We start from the raw sequence: 26219 nt of genomic DNA on the forward strand, positions 1-26219 counted from the left end.
CATGTTGATATATGGCAAAAACAATACAATAAAGTTAGAAAAATAAAATTAAAAAAAACAAATCTTGAGTTGTGTATTATATTTTTTCCTAATTTCAATCCAATTTGATTATTTTTTAAATCTCATAGCTCTTAATGAATAATAACATTTATATATTTTGAAAAAGATGTTCCATTCTGTGTACCCCTGATGAAAAATACAGGTGAAGTATTGTTATAAACACTATAGAATATTCATGAATCATAAAACATTGCTAATAAAAAGTAATAGAATATGGATGAGTCTTTAGCTTTTATAAATTGACATATATGTGATAAGACTTTTTGCTAATAAATTGAGCTAAAATTTAAAAAAGAAATAAACAGACTCATAGCCATAGAGAGCAGATTGTGGTTGCCAAAGAATATTGGGACTTATGAAAAAGAGAGAAAGGATACAACGTTTTTTTACATAAATTGAACCTGATTTCAAATTTTAGAACATTGAGAAATGTAATTTATCCAGCCAAAGGATTTTATGTTAGAATACTGGATAGTAGATTGAAGATACAGGAAGTTGTATTCTTGATTCATTGTGACTTATCACATTTTTTAAAGCAACTACCTTCAATCTAACATGAATAGAACATACACTTTTAGGCAGAAAGTTGTGCAGTATGATACTGTGGATGTAGGGATGCACCAGCTGAAAGGAGGTGATTACTTATCACATTGAGGAAAATAACATTATCAACGTCTATTTTAGTTAAATAATTCCAAGAAGAATTTCAAGTCAGTCTGGGTTTTAAAAGGAAATAGAAGAGAAAGACACTGTAGTGTTGGGAGACTACAGTCATAGAAACACAGTCATCTTCAGATTCTTCTATTCTGTGATAGTAAATGACAATGAGAGTTGAGATCCTCCCCACAAAGTCACCTTTCCAGAAATGTGAGAGATGCAGGACCTTTGAGATGACAGTGTAAAAGATTATCATGTATTATAGCCACCACATTGTGCTTATTACTGAATTATAGTGATGGCCTTTCTGTACAGCTCCGTGTCACATTAGATCATCGGATCCTAAAGGCACTAATGCTTGTTCACTAGTTTCAAAATTAATGATAGGTGTCTCTTTCTCTGTCTTTGTCTCTCTTTTCTACCTTTCACCCTGTCGGTCAAAACAGGATCAGACAAATTATTTATGGGCTAATCAAAGAATAAAGACCAAATTATGTTTACTTTCTGCACCTTCTACATCCTTTTATCCAGACATTATATTAATATCTTAAAAAAAAAAATCTTCTCATGTATCCCTTTTTCTCACTGATAATGACCGGAGTCATGGATAATAAGGGATCATAGGACCCCTAGTTAAGCACAAAATTTAGAACCCATTTATTATTTTTAAAAGGATTTTCTTTTGATATTTCTTAGAGAGCAAATGTTTCAGTATCTGTGATATAATACAAATATTCACTTCCCTGCCTGACTTATACCTTCAACCAGGATGTAAGCCTACACTATGCACTAGGTTATTTATCTGCATGCTTTAACTTGGAAGTGGGTAGCTCAGAGAACTGGTGTAAGGGCACAATCTCTTAGTGAATGTGGATACAACATAAATACACTTCTGAAGTTTCTGGAGAAGCCTATATTGTGATTCTGATGCTGTAAATGACACCCAAGAGGGAAATAGTGCTCTCTTCACTGATCCATTCTCAGGCTCATTTTAGACATTTCTCATAACTTGAAGTTTTCAGTCAATTAATTTCTGAATCAATTTTTCTGTTTCTAGTTAAGAGGGAGGAGGGTTCAGGATGGGGAACACATGTATACCTGTGGTGGATTCATTTTGATATTTGGCAAAACTAATACAATTATGTAAAGTTTAAAAATAAAATAAAATTAAATTAAAAAAAAAGAAACCTAGCTTATCAGATACAGAAAGATATAAATACATTTTACATGATGCTTGTGATTTTTTTTTTTCTGAAGTGAAACACAATAAAAATTATCTCTCTAGAAACGCTTAAGCTCAATAATTCAGAGGAAGACAAATACCTACATATGAAAATATAGTGCAACAGTTTATTAAGTGGTTAAGAAGATGTAAGGATGATAATACTGATACATAAATATAAACACTCCTGCTGTAACATCTATACATAAAAAACTTTTATGATAAAACAACATTGGGGAGACATAAAATATCTAGGGAAAATATGATAGACCATTTAAAACTTATGAGATGTTTAATCAGGGCATAAACACAAAAATTTATAATTAGCAGCAGAAAGCAATACCTGCATTTCAATCAGCAGTACATAGTCTGTTTTCTTTGTGTGACATTAAGCACTTCCTCTTCGAAAGCTAATGCTTTCTCCTGAAACTTATGTCATTGCATTAATGTGGTCATACTCACAGAAGACTACTTAAATGATGTTTAACATCTAATCTCTCTCATGAACTAAGGTTTAACAATAGGGAAATATTTTTGCAGTCTTTTATTGGCACTTTTATCTTTACCAGACACCTGAAAACTGAGAAATGCACAGTGTGTATTAAAGTAAGTCAGTCATTACTTTGTGTAAAGATAAAACTTAAGTGAAATTTAAGTTTCTTAACATTTATGTTGCTTGGGCTCTTTCCTGTGGACCAAAGCAAAGAATTAGATTTTATTCCAGACTGTGGAAATCTTGGGTGAAAAAGGGAAGTGTTCACTCACTTGAAGCAAGAGTTGAAATATGACTCTGTGACTAATCAGCTCTCTTCCACCAACAATTCCCATTTCTGTAGATAGGATCTGAATTGTTGGTGGATCAAAATCATCTGCCACATTATGTTACAAGGAGCCATTCTTGCTACCAGCTTTTTGTATGTAAACATCTTAATATCCATAAAATCATATTCACTTACTCACCAAGAGAGATACCTCAAATATCCAATGAGTCATTGCCTCCTGACAAAAGCATATAATCTCTGGATAGTTTTTAGTCCTCTCTTTCACAGACAAATGTGGTTCTTGCTCTAGTTGTGGAGATATATATATATATATATATATATATATATATATATATATATATATAATATTCTATTGTGGTTTACCACAAGATATTGAATGTAATTTTATGTGCTACATAGTAAAAACTTGTAGATTATCCCTTCTATATATAATCATTTGCATCTACTAATCCCAAACTCCCCATACATCCCTTCCCTAGTCGCCCTCTCCCTTGGGAACCACAAGTCTATTCTTGATTTCTGTGAGTCTGCTAATGTTTCATTTTTTATCACATTTTAGATTCTATATATAAGTGATACCATAAGGTATTTGTCTTTCTGATTTACTTCACTTAGTATGATGATCTCTAGTATTCATGTTGCTACAAATGGCATTATTTTCTTCTTTTTTATGGCTGAGTAATAGTCCATTGTTTATATGTGTACTGTATCTTTATCCATTTATCCATTCATCTGTCAGTGGACATTTAGGTTGTTTCCATGTTTTAGTTACTTACTGTGAATAGTGCTGCTATGAACATGGAGGTACATATATCCTTTCAAATTAAATTTTATCCTGATATATGACCAGTGGAATTTCTGGAAAATGTGGTAATATTATTTTTCATTTTCTGAGGAACATCTACACTGCTTTCCATTGTAACTGCACTGACTTAAATTTCCACCAAAATGTAGGAGGATTTCCTTCCCTCCACAACCTTTCCAGCATGTTTTATTTGTTTTTTTTTGTTTGTTTGTTTTGTTTTTTTGGTTATGGCCATTCTGAGTGCTGTGAGGTGATACCTCATTGTAGCTTTGATTTGTAGTTCTATAATAGTTAGTGATGCTGAGCAACTTTTCCTGTGTTCTTGGCCATCTGTATGTCTTCTTTGGAGAAACATCTAGTTAGATCTTCTGTTCATTTTTTAAATAGTTTTTTTCTTCTTCTATTACTGAATTGTAGGAGCTGTTTAATTTTAATTTTTTGAAATTAAGTCTTTGTCAGTCACATTATTTGCTAATTATTTGTCCTAGTTCATAAGTTGTCATTTTGTTATGGTTTCCTTTGCTATGCAAAAGGTTATAGGTTTGATTAGACGTCATCATTTTTTTTAAATTTTTTATTTTTTACTTCTATTTCTGTGTCTTAAAAGACTGACCTAAGAAAACATTGGTATGATTAATGTCAGAGGATATTTTGCCTGTGATCTATTCTAGGATTTTTATAAAGCTGTGTCTTATATTTAAGTATTTAAGTTTTGAGCTATTTTGTATTTATTTTTGCATATGTTTTGAGGATATGTTCTAACTCCACTGATTTAAATGTAGGTGTCAAACTTTCCCAGCATCACTTGCTGATGATTTGTCTTTTTCCCATTTTACATTCTTGCTTCCTTTACAAAAAATTAATTGGCCATAGGTGTGTGAGTATATTTCTGGGTTATCTATTTTATTCCATTGATTAATATGTCTGTTTTTGTTGCAGTAGCACAGTATTTTGATTATTGTAGTTTTGTAATATTGCCTGAAGCCTGGGAGGATTATGACTCTTGCTTTATTCTTTTTCCTCAGGGTTGCTTTGACAATTCTGGTTCCTTTACATTTCCACAGAAATTTTGGGACAATTTGTCCTAGTCTTGTGGAACACATCACACACAATTTGATAGGGATTACATTAAATCTGTAGATTGCTTTGTATTTTAACAAAGTTAAATCTTCCAATTCAAGAGTATGTTATATCTTTCCATTTCTTTGAATCATCTCTTATTTCCTTTATTAATGTTTTATAGTTCTCAGTGTATTGGAGAAGGCAATGGCACCCCCCTCCAGTACTCTTGCTTGGAAAATCTCATGGAAGGCAGAAACTGGAAGGCTGCAGTCCATGGGGTCGCTGAGGGTCGAACACAACTGAGCTACTTCACTTTCACTTTTCACTTTCATGCATTGGAGAAGGATATGGCAACCCACTCCAGTGTTCTTGTCTGGAGAATCCAAGGGGTGGCGGAGCCTGGTGGGCTGCTGTCTATGGGGTCACACAGACTCGGACACGACTGAAGGGACTTAGCAGCAGCTATTTCAAATCCTGAAAGATGATGTTATGAAAGTGCTGCACTCAATATGCCAGCAAATTTGGAAAACTCAGCAGTGGCCCCAGGACTGGAAAAGGTCAGTTTTCATTCCAATCCCAAAGAAAGGCAATGCCAAAGAATGCTCAAACTACCGCACAATTGCACTCATCTCACATGCTAGTAAAGTAATGCTCAAAATTCTTCAAGCCAGGCTTCAGCAATATGTGAACCGTGAACTTCCAGATGTTCAAGCTGGTTTTAGAAAAGGCAGAGGAACCAGAGACCAAATTGCCAACATCCGCTGGATCATGGAAAAGCAAGAGAGTTCCAGAAAACCATCTATTTCTGCTTTATTGACTATGCCAAAGCCTTTGACTGTGTGGATCACAATAAACTGTGGAAAATTCTTCAAGAAACAGGAATACCAGACCACCTGACCTGCCTCTTGAGAAGTATGTATGCAGGTCAGGGAGCAAAAGTTAGAACTGGACATGGAACAAGACTGGTTCCAAATAGGAAGAGGAATATGTCAAGGCTGTATATTGTCACCCTGCTTATCTAAACATCTGTTTAGAACTACTTTTTTAATGTGTTCCACAGATTTTGTGTCATCATGTTTTCATGTCACTTGTCTTTAGTTTTTTGTTTTTGTTTTTTTAATTTCCTCTTTGATTTCTTCAGTGGCCCATTGGTTGTTTAGTCTCTATGTGTTTGTATTTTTAATAACATTTTTCATGTAATTGATTTCCAATCTCATAGCACTGTGGTCAGAAAAAAAAAGATACTTTATATGATTTCAGTTTTCTTAAATTTATTGAATCTTAATATCTAACCAACTAACTCTTGCTATCTGATGCCAGTATACTGTGTTTTCCCTCGTCGAGCCTCCTCAGTGTGCAACGATGAGCAGTGGCTGCCATGGCTCATGGCTTGATGGTGGACATCTTGTTTCCATCCTGAGTTTCCTCAAGGCTCACCTTCTGGGGTTGCTGCAATGTGATAATTTGATGGCTGCAACAGTCTTTATTTACTGATTTGGCAGGCAACATTTTTCATTCATGTTTCCAAATATCCCCTTACCACAAACCATCGCAACTTTATTTTTACATTCATATTCTTTCTTCTGTTTTTCTTTTTTCCCATTCTGAAATAAGAAGCATCACTCTAGGATAAAAGCTCTTTCTTTTACCTCAACAAGGAAATATATTTTTATTTCTCTTACCTTTTTCTACAAACCACATTCATTGTACTTTCCTTGCACATTGGGATGTTTCAATTACTATATCTAAAAAATTTAACCACATATATTAGACTTAACATCCTTCTGGTTTGGTAAATGTAAATATATTTTGTACATCCTTAGAAACATATTTTCTCATAGAATGATCTTTCCTTAGTGTTGCACAAAACATGTTAACTAATCATCTCAACTGTCTTTTTATCCTTTGTTAAAGAAAGCCAAGAGCAGACACAGATTTATGTTCAGTAATACTTGCTTCCATATTTAATCATATTTGAAAATAGTTTTAATATTTAATAAATTTGCATCATTTAACTAAGCAGAACTCTAAGGTTTCAAGCTACTAAAAGAGTTTAGAATTTGTTGTTGTTGTTGCTGTTGTTTTATTTTAGAAAGCATTTTTAGGTAGATATATTTCATAAATACTCATCATCTTTAAAATGTTTTTATAAACTTTTGCTCTGTTTTCTTCTATTTAATTTACTTGTCATCAATAATTATGCTTATACAACCCACACACAAAAAAATTTATGGGCCATCAGACAAAGTCAGCCATCATCCCAAATTATTTTTCTTGCTGACGGATTTGACAAAAAAGATTAACTTGACCTTATTTTACTAATAAACCCAAGTAGAATAAAACTTCATTTCTGCATTATACTCAGTGTTGATAACTAAAAAAAAAATACATATTTTTTTTAATTAAAGCAAAACCCAAAAAGAAACAAAAACAAGTTAGCTTTTATTTTTGTAAAACATTTGAGTTAATTTTTATTACATTTGTAAGAGTTTTACAACTCCTTAATTCATATAAGTGGTTAATTTTGTTCAAGTCAATTTAAAATAACTCTTTTACAAATTAATTTTGGCAATACTATCCAAAGGTTAAAATATATCACACACTTACAACACCCATAGGTATATAGAAACATATGTCAACTTACAGAGCAATGTAAAGTGTCCTTATGTTTCAAAATTTAATCTTCAAAAAGGAAATTATGTCTGTTTAGATAACTAAGATTTTTACTAGAGTTTGGGCAGAGGAGCTTGTATCCATGTTCTGGATTTAGGGCTGTTAGTTTTTAAACTGTAATAATAAAATTTTCTACAGTGGCTTCAGAAGGCTTTTTTTTTCTTCCAGGTACTGGTAAATATTTCTGGCAGTATTGAACAAACGAGAGGGTGAAAAGGTATTTTATTTGCTTCATCTACTGCTACTAGAGATGAAGATCTGGGAGAGTTGACTTATTAAACTTTCACCATTATCTAGCTTCTTCCAGTTTCTCAGTATCTCATCTGCATGCTCCAAGTGGAATTTACAATATGGCATGTAATTCTGGTATCTACCATAATTTTGTAAAGTTTTTCATTAATTTTTATTTCCCTTGATTATCTAAGAGTATAACAACAGCTTACTGGAAAATCCTTCGGGGTCTAGTAAACCCTAGGAGTGGCTCATATATAGCCTTCTTTTGAGCACAGATATGAAAGATTTTCCTGATAACTCAGTGGTAAAGAACCTGCCTGCAATGCAGGAGACCCAGGTTTGATCCCTGGGTTGGGAAGATCCTTTGGAGGAGGACATGGCAACCCACTCCAGTAATTTTGCCTGGAGAATTCCTGGGAGAGAGGAGCCTGGCTGGATACAGTTCATAGGGTCACAAAGAGTCAGACACTACTGAGTGACTAAACACAGCACATGAGGTATTACAAGAGGCTAACTTGGCGTACTTTTATGGTCTTGTTCCAAAATACAGCTATGGTCACAAGTTCAGTCAGACCAGTTTGTCTTCATCTTATTTTCTGCCTTTTTATCAATTCACTAATTTCAGGAAATTATATACTTACAAAACCTTTTGACAATTCTTGCTGGGTTTTGGAAATTTAAAACTATGAGTCTTATTTTCACCTTTGATGAAGGGGTGGATGATAGCTAAAGAAGACTACCTGTAACCTTTTTTGGTGGGCCATGGTGTGTCAGTCAACAATGGATTCACATCTCCTGATCCCCGCTATTATTCAACACCTGAACTGGATAAAGAACCTGGAATGGACATCTATGTTCAACTCCACACTTCCTTAGATTATTTCCAGTGATAACTAACAAAAAGAATAGATATTACTATCATGTTTCTGGTTTGCATAATGTCATTCCCTTTCTATTCTAAGCCCAAGCTCCTTCTCCCATACCTAAAATTACCCTACTTCTTTATTCCATAAATATCTATCTGTGTGCATATGTGCTCAGTTGTATCCAACTCTTTATGACCCCATGGACTTGAGCCTGCCAGGCTCCTTTGTCCATGGAATTTCCCAGGCAAGAATACTGGAGAAATGGAGCAGGATACCATTTTCTCTAGCCCCTCAATTTTGGGGAAGTAAATGTAAAACATTTTCTCCCCTCTCTCTCTTGGCTGCCTTGTGGATGAACTCTGTTTTCTATAAACGTATTGGTTTCAGCATTTGACTGTCTGAGTGTCATGCAAATGATCCTGGATCAGTAACAACATCTTGAAACACTTAGCAATTTTACTGCTGAGGATTCTTTTGAGCAAAGGAGCTATAGATGGGGGGGGGGTAGAATTATCACGCAGTTTTGATCCAGAAGCAGAGCTTGTACATGTGGACTCAGACAGCATGCATATGGAATCACTGGCCTGGTCTCATGTTTACATATACATCTGTGTTCAGTACCCCAAGGGAGTGACTGGGGTGTAATTAAGACTTGAACCAGTGGTGGTGTTGATGACAATGGCAGCTGCAGACAAAACAACAATGGTCAAAGTTTTCATCACCTAGGAGAGAGGAGTTTTGCCTGAAATGAGCAGTGACCCATGGTGGGAGTAGAGACAGATTACTGTTCATTTGAGCTGATAGATTTTTATTGGATGTAGAGACTGGGACCTATTTAGGAAAGAAGCTAGCTATAGAATGAATTGCTAAAATTGGTTGATAAAAGTTGACTTCTGCCAACACATATTAGTAGAAATATGGGATATAGTGAGTGGAGAATAAAATCTCATCTGAGAGGTATTATCTAATGCAAGAAATAGTGGCCACTTAGGAAGTAAACTGGGTATGTCCTGAATGTGAGCGATAGCTGCAGGAGTGTCCTTAATGTTTCTGCTGCTGCTCTGCTGCTGCTAAGTTGCTTTAGTCATATCCGACTCTGCGACCCCATAGACGGCAGCCCACCAGGCTCCCCCATCCCTGGGATTCTCCAGGCAAGAACACTGGAGTGGGTTGCCATTTCCTTCTCCAATGCATGAAAGTGGAAAGTGAAAGTGAAGTCGCTCAGTTGTGTCTGACTCTTAGCGACCCCATGGACTGCAGCCTACCAGGCTCCTCCATCCATGGGGTTTTCCGGGCAACAGTACTGGAGTGGGGTGCCATTGCCTTCTCCCCTTAATGTTTCTAATTTCCACTAATTAGTCTACATCTTGACTCATTCATCTTATAAATAACTTCACAATTTACTTGCTCTCTGTTGGCATCTCCAGGTTCTGTTGTTGATCCTCAGATATAGCTGATGTTAAGTCACATCCCTAGAATCCAGAGTGGTATAATAACTTGAGAATCCCTTATTCAGAGTGCTATAAGAACTTGAAGTCTCAGCTAAAATTGCTTCAGTCGTGTCTGACTCTGTGCGACCCCATATACTGTAGCCTACCAGGCTCCTCTGTCTATGGGATTCTCCAGACAAGAATACTGGAGTGGGTTGCCATGCCCTCCTCCAGGGCATCTTCCATACACAGGGATCTCTATCACATCTCTTAAATCTAATCTGCATTGTCAGGTGGGTTCTTTAACACTAGTGCCACCTGGGAAGCCAGTTCAACCATAAGTTTCCATAAATTGAAAAAAAGAGTAACTGTTACTGGTAAATTATGTCTATTATGAAAATAACAGAAATAATTCTTATTTTAATTTGATCTAGATATCCAGGAAACATTTACATTTATGCGTTAAGCATACTGGGAAAATATTTGGAAACAGTGGAATTGTAATACTGAATGACCAGTTAAACAGCTTTCATTTTTATTACCACATGACAAAGAACCATTTGGTTTACAACATGTCAGCAAAAAATAAATGCATTTGAAATCAGTGGGGAAAAATTGAAGAAAAAAGAATGACACTTGAAACTACATATATACATATATATATATATATACACATATGCATATATACAAATATATATTATAAATTTGTCTAGACATAATTTTCTTCTTCTCCAGATTAAACATAGTCCTTGAACATAATGATAAAGTAATTTACATTTCTGTATATTGATGAATGAGTTTATACCTAAGATGTGGGTACTCATGCCGAAATATTTGTTGACAATTTCACAAAGCAGAATCTATGAATTAATCTTCTCAGTGCTCCAATTACCTCTTTGTTTCTCAGGCTATAGATAACGGGGTTGAGCATTGGGGTCAAGATAGTGTAGAAGACAGCCAGAGCCTTGTCCTCGGTTGGAGTACGAAAGGCTCTTGGGCGGAGATAAGTGTAAGCAAAGGGCATATAGTAGAAAGTCACCACAGTAAGGTGGGTGCTGCAGGTCGAATAAGCTTTCTTCCTCCCTTTGGTTGAGTGCATGTGATAAACAGCAAAGAGAACACGACCATAGGAACATGCAATACCAATGAAAGGCAATAAAAGGAAGAAGATGGTACTCATAAACACGGTATATTCATAGATCCAGGTGTCCATGCAGGCCAGAGTCAACATGGCTGGGACATCACAGAAGAAATGATTGATGACCCTGGATTTGCAATAAGAGATACGAAAGGCATATGTGGTATGGGCACAGGAATTAATAGAGCCCATTATCCAAGATCCTATTATCATCAACATACAGACCTTTCTGCTGATTTTGATGGGATAGTGAAGAGGCAAGCAAATGGCTACATAACGATCATAAGCCATAAACATCAAGAGCAATGTTTCTGCACCTCCTAAAGTCAAGAAGAAAAAGCTCTGAATCCCACATCCAATGAAGGAGATAGACTTGTCTGGAAAGAGAAAATTGTAGGCCATTTTGGGAACAATGGTGGAGATGTAATTTAGGTCAATGAAGGAGAGCTGACTAAGAAGGAAATACATGGGTGTGTGAAGATGGGTATCCAGAAAGATGAGAAGGATCATAAAGAAGTTGCCAAACACAGCGATTAGGAAAATTAGAAAAATAAGAATGAAAAAAAATTTGCCAAATCTTGATGAGGGGAACAACCCCAATAAGATGAAATCAGTTGATGTTTGATTATAATTTTCCATTGGTCATTCATATTATTTTTCCTAAAGGAAGACACAAAAGCAAACGAGTTAAGTTTAAAACTATGATATTTTTTGTTATTATTTTAATTGGACTCTGTATTACTTAAAATGTTACAGTTCTTAAAAATGAACTGATTTTATTAATTTTACAAAACCAAAACCTTAATATTTTGAGCCAGAATTAAAATTTGAAGATGCAAACATTTTTGGTCAAAGTGTTTTCCAAATGTTCCAGAGTGTTTTCTATTAAGTAATCTAAAAATATATATATTACAACATCATTAGGATAAATATGTTTGACTGACCTACACAAACTAAACTAACATTAAAAATGATGTCATTAAAAAAATAAAGTATATGCATAGGAAATTAATGTAAGTGCATGCACTATAGAATTCCACTATTAGTAAATATTTATGACAAGGAATTTTTTTTTCACATTTAAGTTAGGTAGCATTAGTTGAATTATCTTTTGTGAAATCTAGAATGAATCCATATGTCATGTAACATTTAAAGGATCATTTCTTCTGCTTTCTTAGAAGAAATGTGTTTCTGAATGCTGTGGTTAGTGTATTAACAAAATCTATGCTTGAAAATCTATGCATCACACTCCTTATAGCTTTCAAGAGTCTACTGAAACTCTCCCAAATGGCATGTGTTTTATGACTTTTATGTGTTAGAGAAACAGTGTTCAATTTCACTTTGGCTTACTCTTTCAATTTTTACTTTTTATTTTCTTATATCTAAAACTTTCCAATTATAGATTAGTATACAAACTTAATCACATATATTTAAAATATCTCCCTATTAAATCCCCATTCATGATAACAACACATAGATATGTTATAAATTAAAAGAAAGCAGATGAGTGCAAGGCACAATAAGAGATGAAATAATTTAGGACCTTTGAAGGGATTGCACAGAGTAATGCTCAGTCACTTAAAAGGAAAAAAAGAAAAAGGAATCTTTTCATGGAGATGGAAAGAATTCTCCAGAGACATAGTAAGTGGAAAATTTTCACAGATTATGTAATGATCTAGTGGTGACTTCCCTGGTGGCTCAGACGGTAAAAACACCTGCCTACAATGCGGGACACCCAGGTTCGATCCCTGGGTCCAGAAGATTCCCCTGGAGAAGGAAATGGTGACCCACTCCAGTACTCTTGCCTGGAAAATCCCATGGAGAGAGAAAATAGCTATTTTCTCTGGTAGGCTACAATCTATGGGGTCACAAAGAGTCTGACACAAATGAGTGACTTCACTTCCTTCCTTTCTAGTCATAAAATAGTTTAAGAGCCAAATGTTACCAGATTTTAAGGAAGTTTTTATATGAAAGATGAAGATACATACAACTGCACATACACATACACAAATAGAGATGCATATTCACACTCACATAAACAATAAGCTGTTGTTAGTGGTTATAAATCATGTCTGACACTTTGTGACCCCATGAACTGTAGCCCACCAGGTTCCTCTATCCATGTGATTTCCCAGGCAAGAATACTGGAATGGGTTGCCATTTCCTTCTCCACGGGATCTTCCCCACCCAGTAATGGAACCCACGTCTCTTTCACTGGCAGGGAAATTCTTTATCACTGATCCACCAGAGAGGGCCCATAAGCAAGATACAAAGAGGTAAAATGGTTGGAAAAATATAGGAGTGAACATGTTTTCTTTTAAAAAGGGCTTGCGTCTCAAACACGTATGACACATTTTCATTCCACCTCAAAAATTTCCTTAGATATGTAAAAGAAAGTATGTGGTAATAAGCTGTCTTGCAAACTGTAAAATAATAATTGATAAAAGATTTAATAAGGTGTTATAGGCAAAATGAAAGCAATTTTAAAAAATTAAAAGAAAAAACTGTGAGAAAATTACATTAATACTGTCACTTAAATTGATAGAAGGCTTAAAGAATTAATATAAGGGAAGAAATGCATGTTTATTGGAATTAATAGAAATATGTATAGCAAAATAATAATACAGTTAATAATACCAAAAAACCTATTTTTATCAGAATTGATACATATGCAACACAATATTCAAAAAGTATAAACATAATACTTAAAAATAAATGTGAACTGTTGTTGGAATTGCTTCCATGAAAATTCTAAATGTCTTTGTAAAATATTTTTGGACAATTTTCAACACCATACACAAAAATAAACTCAAAATGGATTAAAGATCTAAACATAAGACCAGAAACTAAAACTCCTACAGGAGAACATAGGCAAAACACTCTCCGACATACATCACAGCAGGATCCTTTATGACCCACCTCCCAGAATATTGGAAATAAAAGGAAAAATAAACAAATGTGATCTAATTAAAATTAAAAGCTTCTGGGTCGTCCCAGTGCACCAGCCCCAAGCATCCAGTATCGTGCAGATGGGGAACACATGTGTACCTGTGGCGGATTCATTTTGATATTTGGCAAATCTAATACAGTTATGTTAAGTTTAAAAATAAAATTTAAAAAATAAAATAAAAAAAAAAAATTAAAAGCTTCTGCAGAACAAAAGAAACTATAAGCAAGGTGAAAAGAGAGCCTTCAGAATGGGAGAAAATAATAGCAAATGAAGCAACTGACAACTAATCTCAAAAATATACAAGCTGCTCCTGCAGCTCAATTCCATAAAAATAAATGACCCAATCAAAAAATGAGCCAAAGAACTAAATAGACATTTCTCCAAAGAAGACATACAGATGGCTAACAAACACATGAAAAGATGTTCAACATCACTCGTTATCAGATAAATGCAAATCAAAACCACAATGAGGTACCATTTCATTCCAGTCAGAATGGCTGCTATCCAAAAGTCTAGAAGCAATAAATGCTGGAGAGGGTGTGGAGAAAAGGGAACCTCTTACACTGTTGGTGGGAATGCAAACTAGTCCAGCCACTATGGAGAACAGTGTGGAGATTCCTTAAAAAACTGGAAATGGAACTGCCATACAACCCAGCAATCCCACTGCTGGGCATACACACAGAGGAAACCAGAATTGAAAAAGACACGTGTACCCCAATGTTCATCACAGCACTGTTTATAATAGCTAGGACACAGAAGCAAACTAGATGTCTATCAGTAGATGAATGGATAAGAAAGCGTGGTACATATACACAATGGAGTATTATTCAGCCATTAAAAAGTTTGAATCAGTTCTAATGAGGTGGATGAAACTGGAGCCTATTAAGCCGGAATGAAGTAAGCCAGAAAAAAAAACACCAATACAGTATACTAAAGTATATATATGGAATTTAGAAAGATGGTAATGACAACCCTGTATGAGAGACAGCAAAAGAGACACAGATGTATAGAACAGACTTTTGGACTCTGTGGGGGCAGGGAAGGATGATTTGGGAGAATGGCATTAAAACATGTATAGTATCATATAAGAAACAAATCGCCAGTCCAAGTTCAATGCAGGATACAGGAAGCTTGAGGCTGGTGCACTGGGATGACCCAGAGGGATGGTATGGGGAGGGAGGTGGGAGGGGGGTTCAGGATGGGGAACACATGTACACCTGTGGTGGATGCATGTTGATGTACGGCAAAACCAATACAATATTGTAAAGTAAAAAAAAAAAAAAAGACAATTTTCAATATTTCTATAAATGTGTGATTCAAAGTGCCTCTATTCAATACTCTGAAAAGAACTATATGGGAAAATATTCTAAAAAAGAATAGATATTAAACTCAATATTCAAAAAGCTAAGATCATGGCATCCTGTCTAACATTCATGGCAAACAGATGGGAAAAAAATGGAAACAGTGACAAACTTTATTTTTTTGGAATCCAAAATCACTGTGGATGATTGCAGCCATGAAATTAAAAGAAATTGCTCCTTGGAAGAAAAACTATGACAAACTTAGACACATATTAAAAAGCAGATACATCACTTTGTCAACAAAGGTCCATGTAGTCAAAGCTATAGTTTTCCCAGTAGTTATGTGTTGACGTGAGTATTGGACCCTAAAGAAGTCTGAACACGGAAGAATTCATTCTTTTAGACTGTAATACTGGAAAAATCAATCCTGCTTATTCATTGGAGGGACTAATGCTGAAGCTGAAGCTCCAATATGTTGGCCACCTGACATAAACAATCAATTCACTGGCAAAGATCCTATTGCTGGGAAAGATTGAGGGCAGGAGGAGAAGGGGACAACAAAGGATGAGGTGGTTGAATGGCATCATTGACTCAATGGACTAAATTTGAGCAAATTCTGGAAGATAGTGAAGGACAGGGATGCTTGGCATGCTACAGGCCCTCACAAAGAGTTGGACACAGCTCAGCTACTGGACAAAAACTATGTATATGTATAGCTGATTTACCATGCTGTACAGTAGAAATACAATATTGTAAATCAAGTATACTCTAATAAAAAATTTTAAATATAAAATTTAAAAAACTGTCTTAAAGCAAATACTACTAATAAGAAAAACTATTTTATAGCAATACCAACTAAAATATTCTTAGGTTTTAAAATACTGTGTATTTTTTATATTTTAGCATATACTATATGATGGTGAAATAGTCAACCTTGCCTTCCCAGACACAAAGTGGGATGTAACTATGCTGAAAGGATGGGAAAATAGAAAAATCACTGAAGGTTGTAGTGTATGGAGGAGGGAAGGTCTCCATCCACAATGTTCACAGCAAAGAACCAAGAGATAGTATTTAATATTAATAATTAAGCACTAGAAGATAAGCATATTGGTGAAAAAATATGAATAATAAGGGAAAAGTATCAAAATAATGTAAAGTATTTTCTTTGGACATCAGGATTGGGTCATGAAACCCATTTTTTGTCCTGTAGACACTCAAGATCATGTTCTTGCTTTATTTGAATTATATATTCACTTGATAGAAAATTGATGGCATGATTAAAATTGAACACACAACTAAGATTGTATTCAATAGTGAAAGACAAAACACTTTTCCTTTAAGAAGATAAAGGGCAAAGATGTCCACTTTGACATTTCCAATTTACAGAGCATTACATAAGCTTATATGTGTAAAATTGTAAAAAGTTCACCAAAATATCTGTTAGAACTAATGAAGAAATTCCACATGGTTGCAGAATATATTTCTACACACTAAATAATATATAATACTAAGAGGTATTCAAGAAAACAACTATATTTGCAGAATTTGAAAACAGAATAAAAGTCCTAGGAATGGATTTAACAAAAGAGGTAAAAAAATGTGTTCACTGAAAATCACCAAAAGTGGCAAAAGAAATTGAAAAGACAAATAAAATGAAAAGCATTCTATGCTTATGTGTTGGGAAACTGAATATAGTTAAGGAGACAGTACTACTACAAGCAAACTACAAATGCAATGAAATGTCTATCATAACTCAAATGATAGTTTTTAGGTAGAAAGATAAAAACACATCCTAAAATTCAAATGCACTCTCAAGGACTTGGGATAATGGAAAAAAAATCTTATAAAAGAATCAAAAAACACAATGTCTCTAATTCAAAATCTATTACAAAGCTATAGTAATAAAAACAGTGTAGTACCAGCATAAAGACAGATGTAAACCAACAAAATAATATAGAAATATCAGGAAAAAAAGCACTTCACATTATGTTGTCAGTGAATTTTACAAGGGTCTCACAGCCATTTCATTGGGTTGCCATTCCATCAAATATTGCTGGGAACATGGAATATTAATATGCAATCAATAAATTTTGGTCTTTGTCCTACATCATTTGTAATGGCAACCCACTCCAGTGTTCTTGCCTGGAGAATCCCAGGGATGGGGGAGCCTGGTGGCTGCCGTCTATGGGGTCACACAGACTTGGACATGACTGAAGTGACTTAGCAGCAGCAGCAAGATGGATCAAAGAGCTAAATATAGGACTAAAAGTATAAACTCTTAGATGAAACCATGTAAGAAAAGTTTCATGCCATTGAATCCATCTGTGTTTTCTTAGACATAACAATAAAAACGTGTGCAAGAATAACAATATTAGATAAATTGGACATTATAAAAAAAGAAAAAAAAACTTTGGGGCATTGAAAAATGGAGGGAATAATCAACTCACCAAATGGAAAAAATATTTGGAAAACATGTATCGGGTGATAAATTTATATAAGAAATATATGAAGGACTATACAAACTAAATGACAACAGAAAAACATTTTAAATTGGGGAAAGCACTTGAATAAATATTTACTTGTAAATACTTATACAAATGGCCAATAAACACAGAAAAATATCCTCCACATCACTAGTTATTAGGGAAATTCAAGTCAAAACTACAATGAGATACCACATCTCACCCTTAAGTAATGGTTTCTATTTTTTTTTTAAAGAAAAAAAAAGTATTGATAAGGCTGTGAAGAAATTATAACACTTCAGTCAATCCTGGTGAGAATGCAAAATGGTATAACGACTGAAGAAAATCCTACCATAATTTTTCAACATAGTAAACAGAGAATTACCACTTGACCCATTAATTGCATTTCTGAGTATGCCTTCAAAATAACTGAAAGCAAGTATAGAACAAGTATTTGTACACCCTTGTGTTTAAAAGCTTGTTCTGAAAAGCTAAGAGGTGTAAGCAAAACAAATGTCCACACCTACATACATACATATATGCAAATATTTATATATGTTTTTATATGTAAATATATAGGTATATCGGAGAAGGCAATGGCACCCCACTCCAGTACTCTTGCCTGGAAAATCCCATGGATGGAGGAGCCTGGTAGGCTGTAGTCTATGGGGTCGCACAAAGTCAGACACGACTGAAGCGACTTAGCAGCAGCAGCAGCATATAGGTATATACAGCATATTTATATACATATATACTCATATACATTATATATATATAACATAAATATAATTTTATTCAGTCTTCAAAAGAAAGGAAATTCTCCTAGATGCTAATTAATAGTCAAAAATAGTATTTAATGTAACTAAAATTATTTCATATTTGGAACTCTATGTTGTACAAAACCTGCATCAAAGTCCTTAAAGCATGCAGAGAAATTGATCTCCCAATAATATATGGCCTGTAAAAACTTCCATAGAAAATGCAGTAGAACAAATTTTTTTTTCTTAAATGTAGTTTGGATTCATCAGGATATAGCAAGTTAGACATACCAGAATATGAAATTTACACTAGTGATTTATGTTTTAGCCCCAATACAAAATTATCCCTATCTAGAATACACTTGCAAAGGAACAATCACATTTTTGGCTGTTCAACTGAGATTGCAGAAACACATATTCTATATGATGACTAACTTGAACTTGCTGTGCTGTGCTTAGTCTTTCAGTCATTCAGTCATGTCCAACCTCTTTGTGACCCCATGGACTGCAGCCTGCCAGGTTCCTCTGTCCATGGGATTCTCCAGGCAAGAATACTGGAGTGGTAGCCATGCCTTCCTCCAGGGGATCTACCCAACCTGGGGATCAGACCCAGGTCTCCCACATTGCAGGTGGATTCTTTACCATCTGAGCCACCAGGGAAGCCCATATGATAACTAAAACCATATACAAACATTCCTGTATTTCAAAATGAATTACATCTGACCATTTTTTCAAGTCACTATGTATCCATTTCACTGCTGACCTTCTCACCATGTTTATATTTAGAGATGAAAATAAAATACTAAAAATATCTCATTTTAGTTATCCATACATTTTACAGAAAATACAATTTTTAAATCTATAGTTTTATCATTAAAAAGTAAAAAACCAAATCATGAAGATACAAAGTGAAATATTCAAGATATAGTAATCTAGTGTTAGAATTAAAAAATTTTGGAAGAGTGTCCTCTAGAATCTAGACAATGCAGAATTTCCCACTGAAGCACAGATTTTAATACCCTGTACTCACTTTTGATCAAAACTAATCTCAAAGATCATTCTTGATTACAAAATAAAACTAGTGTGAATCTTTATAGAGGTGCAGCAAGAATGTAGATTCACCCAAGAAGTTTTTGAATTGGCTTTGCTGAAAGTGCTGTAAGAAATATGATTACAGTTTTAAAATTGTCTAAACCACAAGACCCTCTTCACCAGTTTTCACAGAAATACATTATCACCTTTCTTAGGCTTCCCTGGTGGCTCAGATGCTAAAGCATATGCCTGCAATACAGGAGACCTGGATTGATCCCTGGGTCAGGAAGATCACCCAGAGAGATGAATAGCTACCCACTTCAGTATTCTCACCTGGAGAATTCCCTGTACAGAGGACTCTGGTGGGGTCCATGGGGTCAAAGAGCCAGATATGACTGAATGACAAACACTTTCATTTTCCTCTTAAGATCTTTGAAATATCCTAAAAGTCTGGATCTCCCCAACTTAACTTGCCTTTCTGTTATTAAAAAAAAAATTGTGTTTCCATTATTTACCTAGAATGACAGCTTTGTAACATGGCTGTGAATAAGTGTTTGAGTAGCTCATATATATATATATATACACACACATATATATGTACATATATGTACATATATATATGCATATATATATTTTTTTTTTTGAGAAAGAATGAAAAGAAAGTGAAGTCACTGAGTTGCGTCTAACTCTTTGTGACCCCATGGACTGTAGCCTACCAGGGTGCTTCATCCATGGGATTTTCCAGGCAAGAGTACTGGAGTGGGTTGCCATTTCCTCCAGGGGGAAGATACATTTTATTATAGATTATATCACTTGTTTAAGCAAACTTCACTCCAATAAAATTTACTTTCAAGGGTTTCCTGGCTAATGAGATGCCTGGATGTATTTATTCTTTATTATAAACAAAAGATCTGAATTATGACTAAACTTCTCTTAAGCACTTGTTGAAGAGTCTTTCGTCTCCAATGAATAAAGAGTCAAAACACAATTACTACTAGTACCTTCTACGATCTCTGTATTTTCACAAAATCATTGGCTTGATTAACTGCCAACAGTGCAGTAAGCTTCTTTGAAAATTGTCCAGACAAATGTACAGGTTAACTTTCTTCTCTACAGCTGACACTTTAAATATCTCATGGAAACTCAGGAGTATCAATGGTTCTAAGAATTCTTTACCTAGAAATCAGTTGAAGGCTTTTTTTTTTTTTTTTGGCATTCAGTTAGCAATTTCCGCTGAGAATGAAGGTTAATAAGATCAGGATGGCCATATACCAAGGCTGGGGAAGAAGCTCTTTTAACTTCTTTGGATATTCCCACAAGTGGTAAAGTTTAAAAATAAAATAAAATAAAATAAAAAAATAAAAGTCTAATCAGTGGAGACATAAATAAATATATTTATATTCTTCCAATATCATTATGTATTTAAACTTTTAAAAATCATATATTATATATATATAGTTCATAATTGGAAGCTAATAATATATTTGCATATATTAACTTATTTTAAGTATTTAATATGTTGCTCAAAATGTAATAAATTAAATTTAATAAATTAAATTAGTTTTGTATATAAGCAGAAATGTGTTGTGTGTTATACACATCAGAGTTATCATTCACTGATTTGAAATATTACATATTTCAAATTATTTCCATTCTGTTTGAAAACACATTAAACTATAAAACAATTTTCACTTGTTAAACAATAAAAATGATGATGATACTTTGGTGCAATGATATTTAGAAAACAGTCATTAATGTAATCTTATTCCATATAATAATTTAAATGATCTGACATTACAGGTAGTTTTATAGTAAGTGAATTATCTACATCTTTTACTTGGACAGTGGTAATATTGATTCAGCCTAAATGCTTACAAAATTATTTTAAGTATTTTTAATTTTAGAATTACAATGTGCCTCAGTAAAGATATTTTTATGTTTATGTTATTGAATTCTTTGGGCTTCATGAATCTGAATGTTCACTTCTCTTCCCAGATTTGGGAAATTTTGGTCACTACTTTGTATTTTTTTATGGGTTTATTTCTGTACTTTTAATTCAGTTTTTTATTTTAATTTTTTAATTGAAGGATAATTTCTTTGCAGAATCTTGTGGTTTTCTGCCATACACCAACAAGAATCAGCCATAGGTACACCCATGTCTCCTCCCTCCTGGACCTCCCCACCCTTCAGTCTGTCGCAGAGCCCCTGTTTGAGTTCCCTGAGTCATACAGCAAATTCTCAGTAATTCTCTTTCTTACACATGGTATTGTAAATTTCAATGTTACTCTCTCCATACATCTCCCCTTTTCCCTCCTCTCCTCCCACCTTGCCCATAGGTCTGTTTCTCCATTGCTGCCCTGAAAATAAGGTCGTAACTTTTAAAAATATGCTTTCTGTTCACTTTTTCTTTCTCTGCTCCTTCTGAGATTACCATAATGTATATACTGGTTGCTTATGAAATCCTATAATTTCTGCAGGCTTTGGATGGCATCATCAATTCAATGGACATGAGTTTGAGCAAACACCAGGAGGCAGTGAAGGACAGGGAAGTCTGGCATGTTGCAGTCCATGGAGTTGCAAAGAGGTGGACACGATCGTGCGACTGAATAGCAACACACACTGGTTGTTTATGAAATTCTATAAATTCTGTAGGCTTTTAAAACCAAGTTTTGCTTTTGTATTATTTGTGTTCTTCTGATTTGGTAGTTTCATATAATCTGTCTTTGAGTTCACCCATTCTTTCTTTGGGTTAATTAAGTCTGCTTGTCAGTCCTCATTGATGTGTTGTTTTTTCTGGCTTAGTTTTCTTCAGTTCTAGAGTTCTGTTTGGTTCATTTATATGGTTTAAAACATTTTGTTGAACTTCTCATTTTGTTTAAATACTGTTCTGAATTTGTTTAGTTCTCTGTGTTCTCATTCAGCTCTCTTAAGCTTCTTTAAGATACATATTTTGAATTATCTGTCAGGTAGTTTTTAGATCTCCATTTTTTATGTGTCAATTGTTTGTGCTTCAATTTTTAGTTTTGTAGTGTCATGTTTCTCTGACCCTCATGAAACTGTTAGCCTTCAATTGGTATTTGCATAATTGAAGTAGTTATTATTGTCAGTATTTATAGATGAGATTTGACAGGGAAAGCCATTCACTAGTAAGCCTAACCAGATTTTGGGCAGGGCAGCATGCAGATATCAAGGGCAGATTGCTCACAGGTTCCACGGGTCAAGTGGATTTGATGTTTGGGTCTATATTAAAAATTTATAAAACCAATACAATATTGTAAAGTAATTAACCTTCAATTAAAATAAATACATTTATATTAAAAAATAAAATGAATAAACAACAAGGAAAAAAAATTATGCTTCTCTCTCTCTCTCTTTTTTTTTTTTCATTGGAGTGCTCTAAAAAATAGTAGCTTATCTTTTCCATGTGCTTCATGGTACTGGGGAAGGAGTGAACAGTTAAACTACTTTTCCTATCCACTTCTATGTGTCTTTTCCCCTTTCTGTGCTCCACTTGAGTGATATAATTTCTCATTTGGAGTTCCTTATTTCGAATACATGTTTCCAGGAAGGGATTCAAGGTGTAATTTTCCACTGTCTTCCTGACACAATAATCATGTGTGAGCAGGTCAATATACCTCTGTGTTGAGTCAGAACAATACTGAACTAGTCCCTCACAGCCCACCCCCTAGAGTATGAGTTGATTTTGAAATACCTCTTTATTCCCCAAGAATACATCAAAATCAGTGGGTATTGAGTGTCACGTATCTCCCCCAAAAGACACTACAAAACCAGTAATACAGATTACCAGGTCAGTTTAGGGGGAGGGCTTTGATTGCTCTAGCTACATAAGGCAGTCACAATTTCTAAAAATTGACTTATCATACAACACTCTAAATGTCTATAATAAGAATTGTTTTGCATTGGTATCAGTTATGTAGAACTGACAGCATTGCAAAATAGCTTTCAGAATCAGAAGCAGAGTAGCAAGAAGTGTGTCCTCTGAAGTTCAGACAAGCATGGTTTTCCACAATAAGCTTACATTGAGGCCTCTGTGAGAGTCCACATTCCCTCAAGTGTTTCCACAACAGTCTTTAGTAAAGAAGAGACAATGATTGCATAATGGCTTAAATTAATTTACTGATTTGGAATTTTACTGATAGTATTTAATGATCAAGCCAAGTGTATTTTCAATTTTTGAAGCTGTACAATTTGAGAACCATAAATTCTTACTGTATAAATATAATTTATTAATATAATACACAGTGAATATTTGTATATATAGGTTTGTGTGCATCTCATTCATATAATCCCTTGAAATTTTACAATGGCAAATCAGCATAATGAAAAGGTAATATATTGTGCAGCAACTATATTTTAAAAAATGAATAATATTATAGAAAGACATATCAGATTTCTAAAAGTTTCATATAATTTCTGAAACAATATCTACATAATGTAAAGAATGCCTAGTATTTTTATTTGACAACTCTTCTCAAGAAATTAATATCAAACTAGACCAATTAATTTAATGTTTCTATTTTTTAAATGTGAGAGAATAAAACCTTTTGGGATATTAGAATATACTTATGTGAAATCCTTAGTTTAATATGAAGTAAAAAATCTTATTTAGTATTGATTTGGGGAATATGTCAAAAAGTATTAAAATATTTTATAACACTTGGTCAGGTAAAATTATAAATCACTGTGAAAAACTACTTAGCTATCTATTTAACTTTAATGACAATTAATGATTTTGCAGGTAAATACAGACTGTCAAATATTTGTTAAAAAAAAAAAAAAACTTAGCCCTTTTAATAGAGAAGGCTTATTTTTATCAAGTAATCAGAGATCTAATGATGTCTAAGCTGCCAGGGAAGACAAATTTCCCTAGATAGGGGGCGGGGGAAAGAGGGCTCAACTAAGAGAAAAATAATTCACACATGGTAAAGGCAAATATAAAGTAAAAGCAGGAAATCATTCACTCACAAATATGATATCAAAACCAGTAATCATGAGGAGAGTAAAAATAAAGCAAATGGGAACTGCATCTGAAATTATGAGACTAGTAACTTGTATATATACAAAAACAAGGAAGGAAGCTACATAATTGTAAAGGGATCAATCTATGAAAAAGATACAAAAATTGTAGGTGCTGCTCAATATATAAGGTAAATACTAATAGCCAGCATAAAAGCGGAAATTGATGGCAACACAGTAATAGTAGAGGGCATTAAAACCCCACTTATAGCAACGGGCAGATGGTCCAGACAGTAAATCAATCAGGAAACACAAGCCTTAAATGACATATTAGAACAAGTAGACTTAATTGATGTTTATAGAATGTTCCATTTGAAAGCAGCCAAATATACTTTCTTTTCAAGTGCACATGGAACATTCCCCAGGAGCGATCATATCTTGCATCAGAGATAAGACTCGGTAAATTTAAGAAAATTGAAATCATATGAAGCATCTTTTTTGACCATGGTGCTACAAGATTAGAAAATAATTATAAGAAAAATACTATAAAAATACAAACACACAAAAGCTAAACAATATGTAACTAAACAACCAATGAATCACTGAAGACATCAAAGAAGGATTCAAAAAATACCTAGAGAGAAATGACAATAAAAACACAATGACTCAAAACCTATGAGCTGCAGCAAAAAACAGTTATAAAAGGGAAGTTTATAGCATTACAATCCCACCTCAGGAAAGAAGAAAAATTTCAAATAAACAATCTAAACTTACACTTAAAGAAACTAGAGAAAGAAGAAGAACAGCAAAAACAAAACTCCAAAGTTAATAGAAGGAAATAAATCATAAAGGTCAGAGTAGAACTTATTGTATACCACAGGAAACTCTACTTAAAGCACTATGGTCACCTGAATGAGAAGGAAGTCTGAAAGGGTGGGGATGTATGTATATTTATGGCTGATTCATTTTGCTGTATGCAGTAGAAACTAATACAACAATGTAAAGCAACATCTTCCTTATATAAATGGCACATGATTTCAAACTTGAGAACAATGAGAAATGTAACTATTCAGTCTAAGAAATTCATGTGAGGATAGCGGATTTTATATGGAAGATAGTATATCTGATACAATTGAGAATATAAAATTTTTAGGTAGAAATGTGTGCTGTTTGGTACTGCATATGTAGGGATGTACCAGCTAAAGGAGTTCTGTGGCTAAGTCATTGTCCGACTCTTTGCGATCCCATGGACCACAGCATGCCGAGCCTCCCTGTCCTTCACTATCTCCTGGAGTTTGCTCAAACTCATGTCTTGGAGTTTTCTCAAACTCCTTCAGCAGTGATGCTAAAGGAGGTGAGTGCTTACCATACTAAGGAAAGTAAGGTCATCAATTTATATCTTGGTTAGATAACTTCAAGAGCAATTTCCATCCAATCTGGATTTGGAGAGAGAGAAGAGAGTGAGAGATTTAGGAAACTACATTCATAGTAAAACCAATCATCTCCAGATTCTCCTAGATTGTGAGAAGAGGTGAAAATAGCAGATGAGATCCTCCCCAGAAGGCATAATTCCAGAGAATCTGGAAGATGCATAACCTTTGAGATGTCAAAAAGAGTGAGAGATTTTCTGGTATTGCTTCTTATATTGTTTCCACTACTTTAGTTTATTACTGAATTATAGGGATGGCTTTTCCATACAGCTCTGAGTCACATCAGATCACCAGGCCCTAGAGACACATATACTTGTTCACTAATTTCACAGATTCACAGTAAGCTTCCTCCTTTTTCTCTGTTTCACTCTCCTTCTCCC

At 34.2% G+C, this 26219-nt stretch overlaps 1 protein-coding gene across 1 annotated transcript; it reads right to left on the reverse strand.

Annotated features, from left to right (window-relative positions):
* Positions 1–10611: 10611 nt before the first annotated feature.
* Positions 10612–11568, reverse strand: LOC102393338 (olfactory receptor 2L2-like). Its single transcript, XM_006070015.3, has one exon. The coding sequence runs from the start codon at positions 11566–11568 to the stop codon at positions 10612–10614; it is 957 nt and encodes a 318-aa protein (XP_006070077.3).
* Between the last annotated feature and the right edge of the window lie 14651 nt (positions 11569–26219).

This window comes from Bubalus bubalis, chromosome 9, assembly GCF_019923935.1.
Source record: "Bubalus bubalis isolate 160015118507 breed Murrah chromosome 9, NDDB_SH_1, whole genome shotgun sequence".
Taxonomy (NCBI): Eukaryota; Metazoa; Chordata; class Mammalia; order Artiodactyla; family Bovidae; genus Bubalus; species Bubalus bubalis.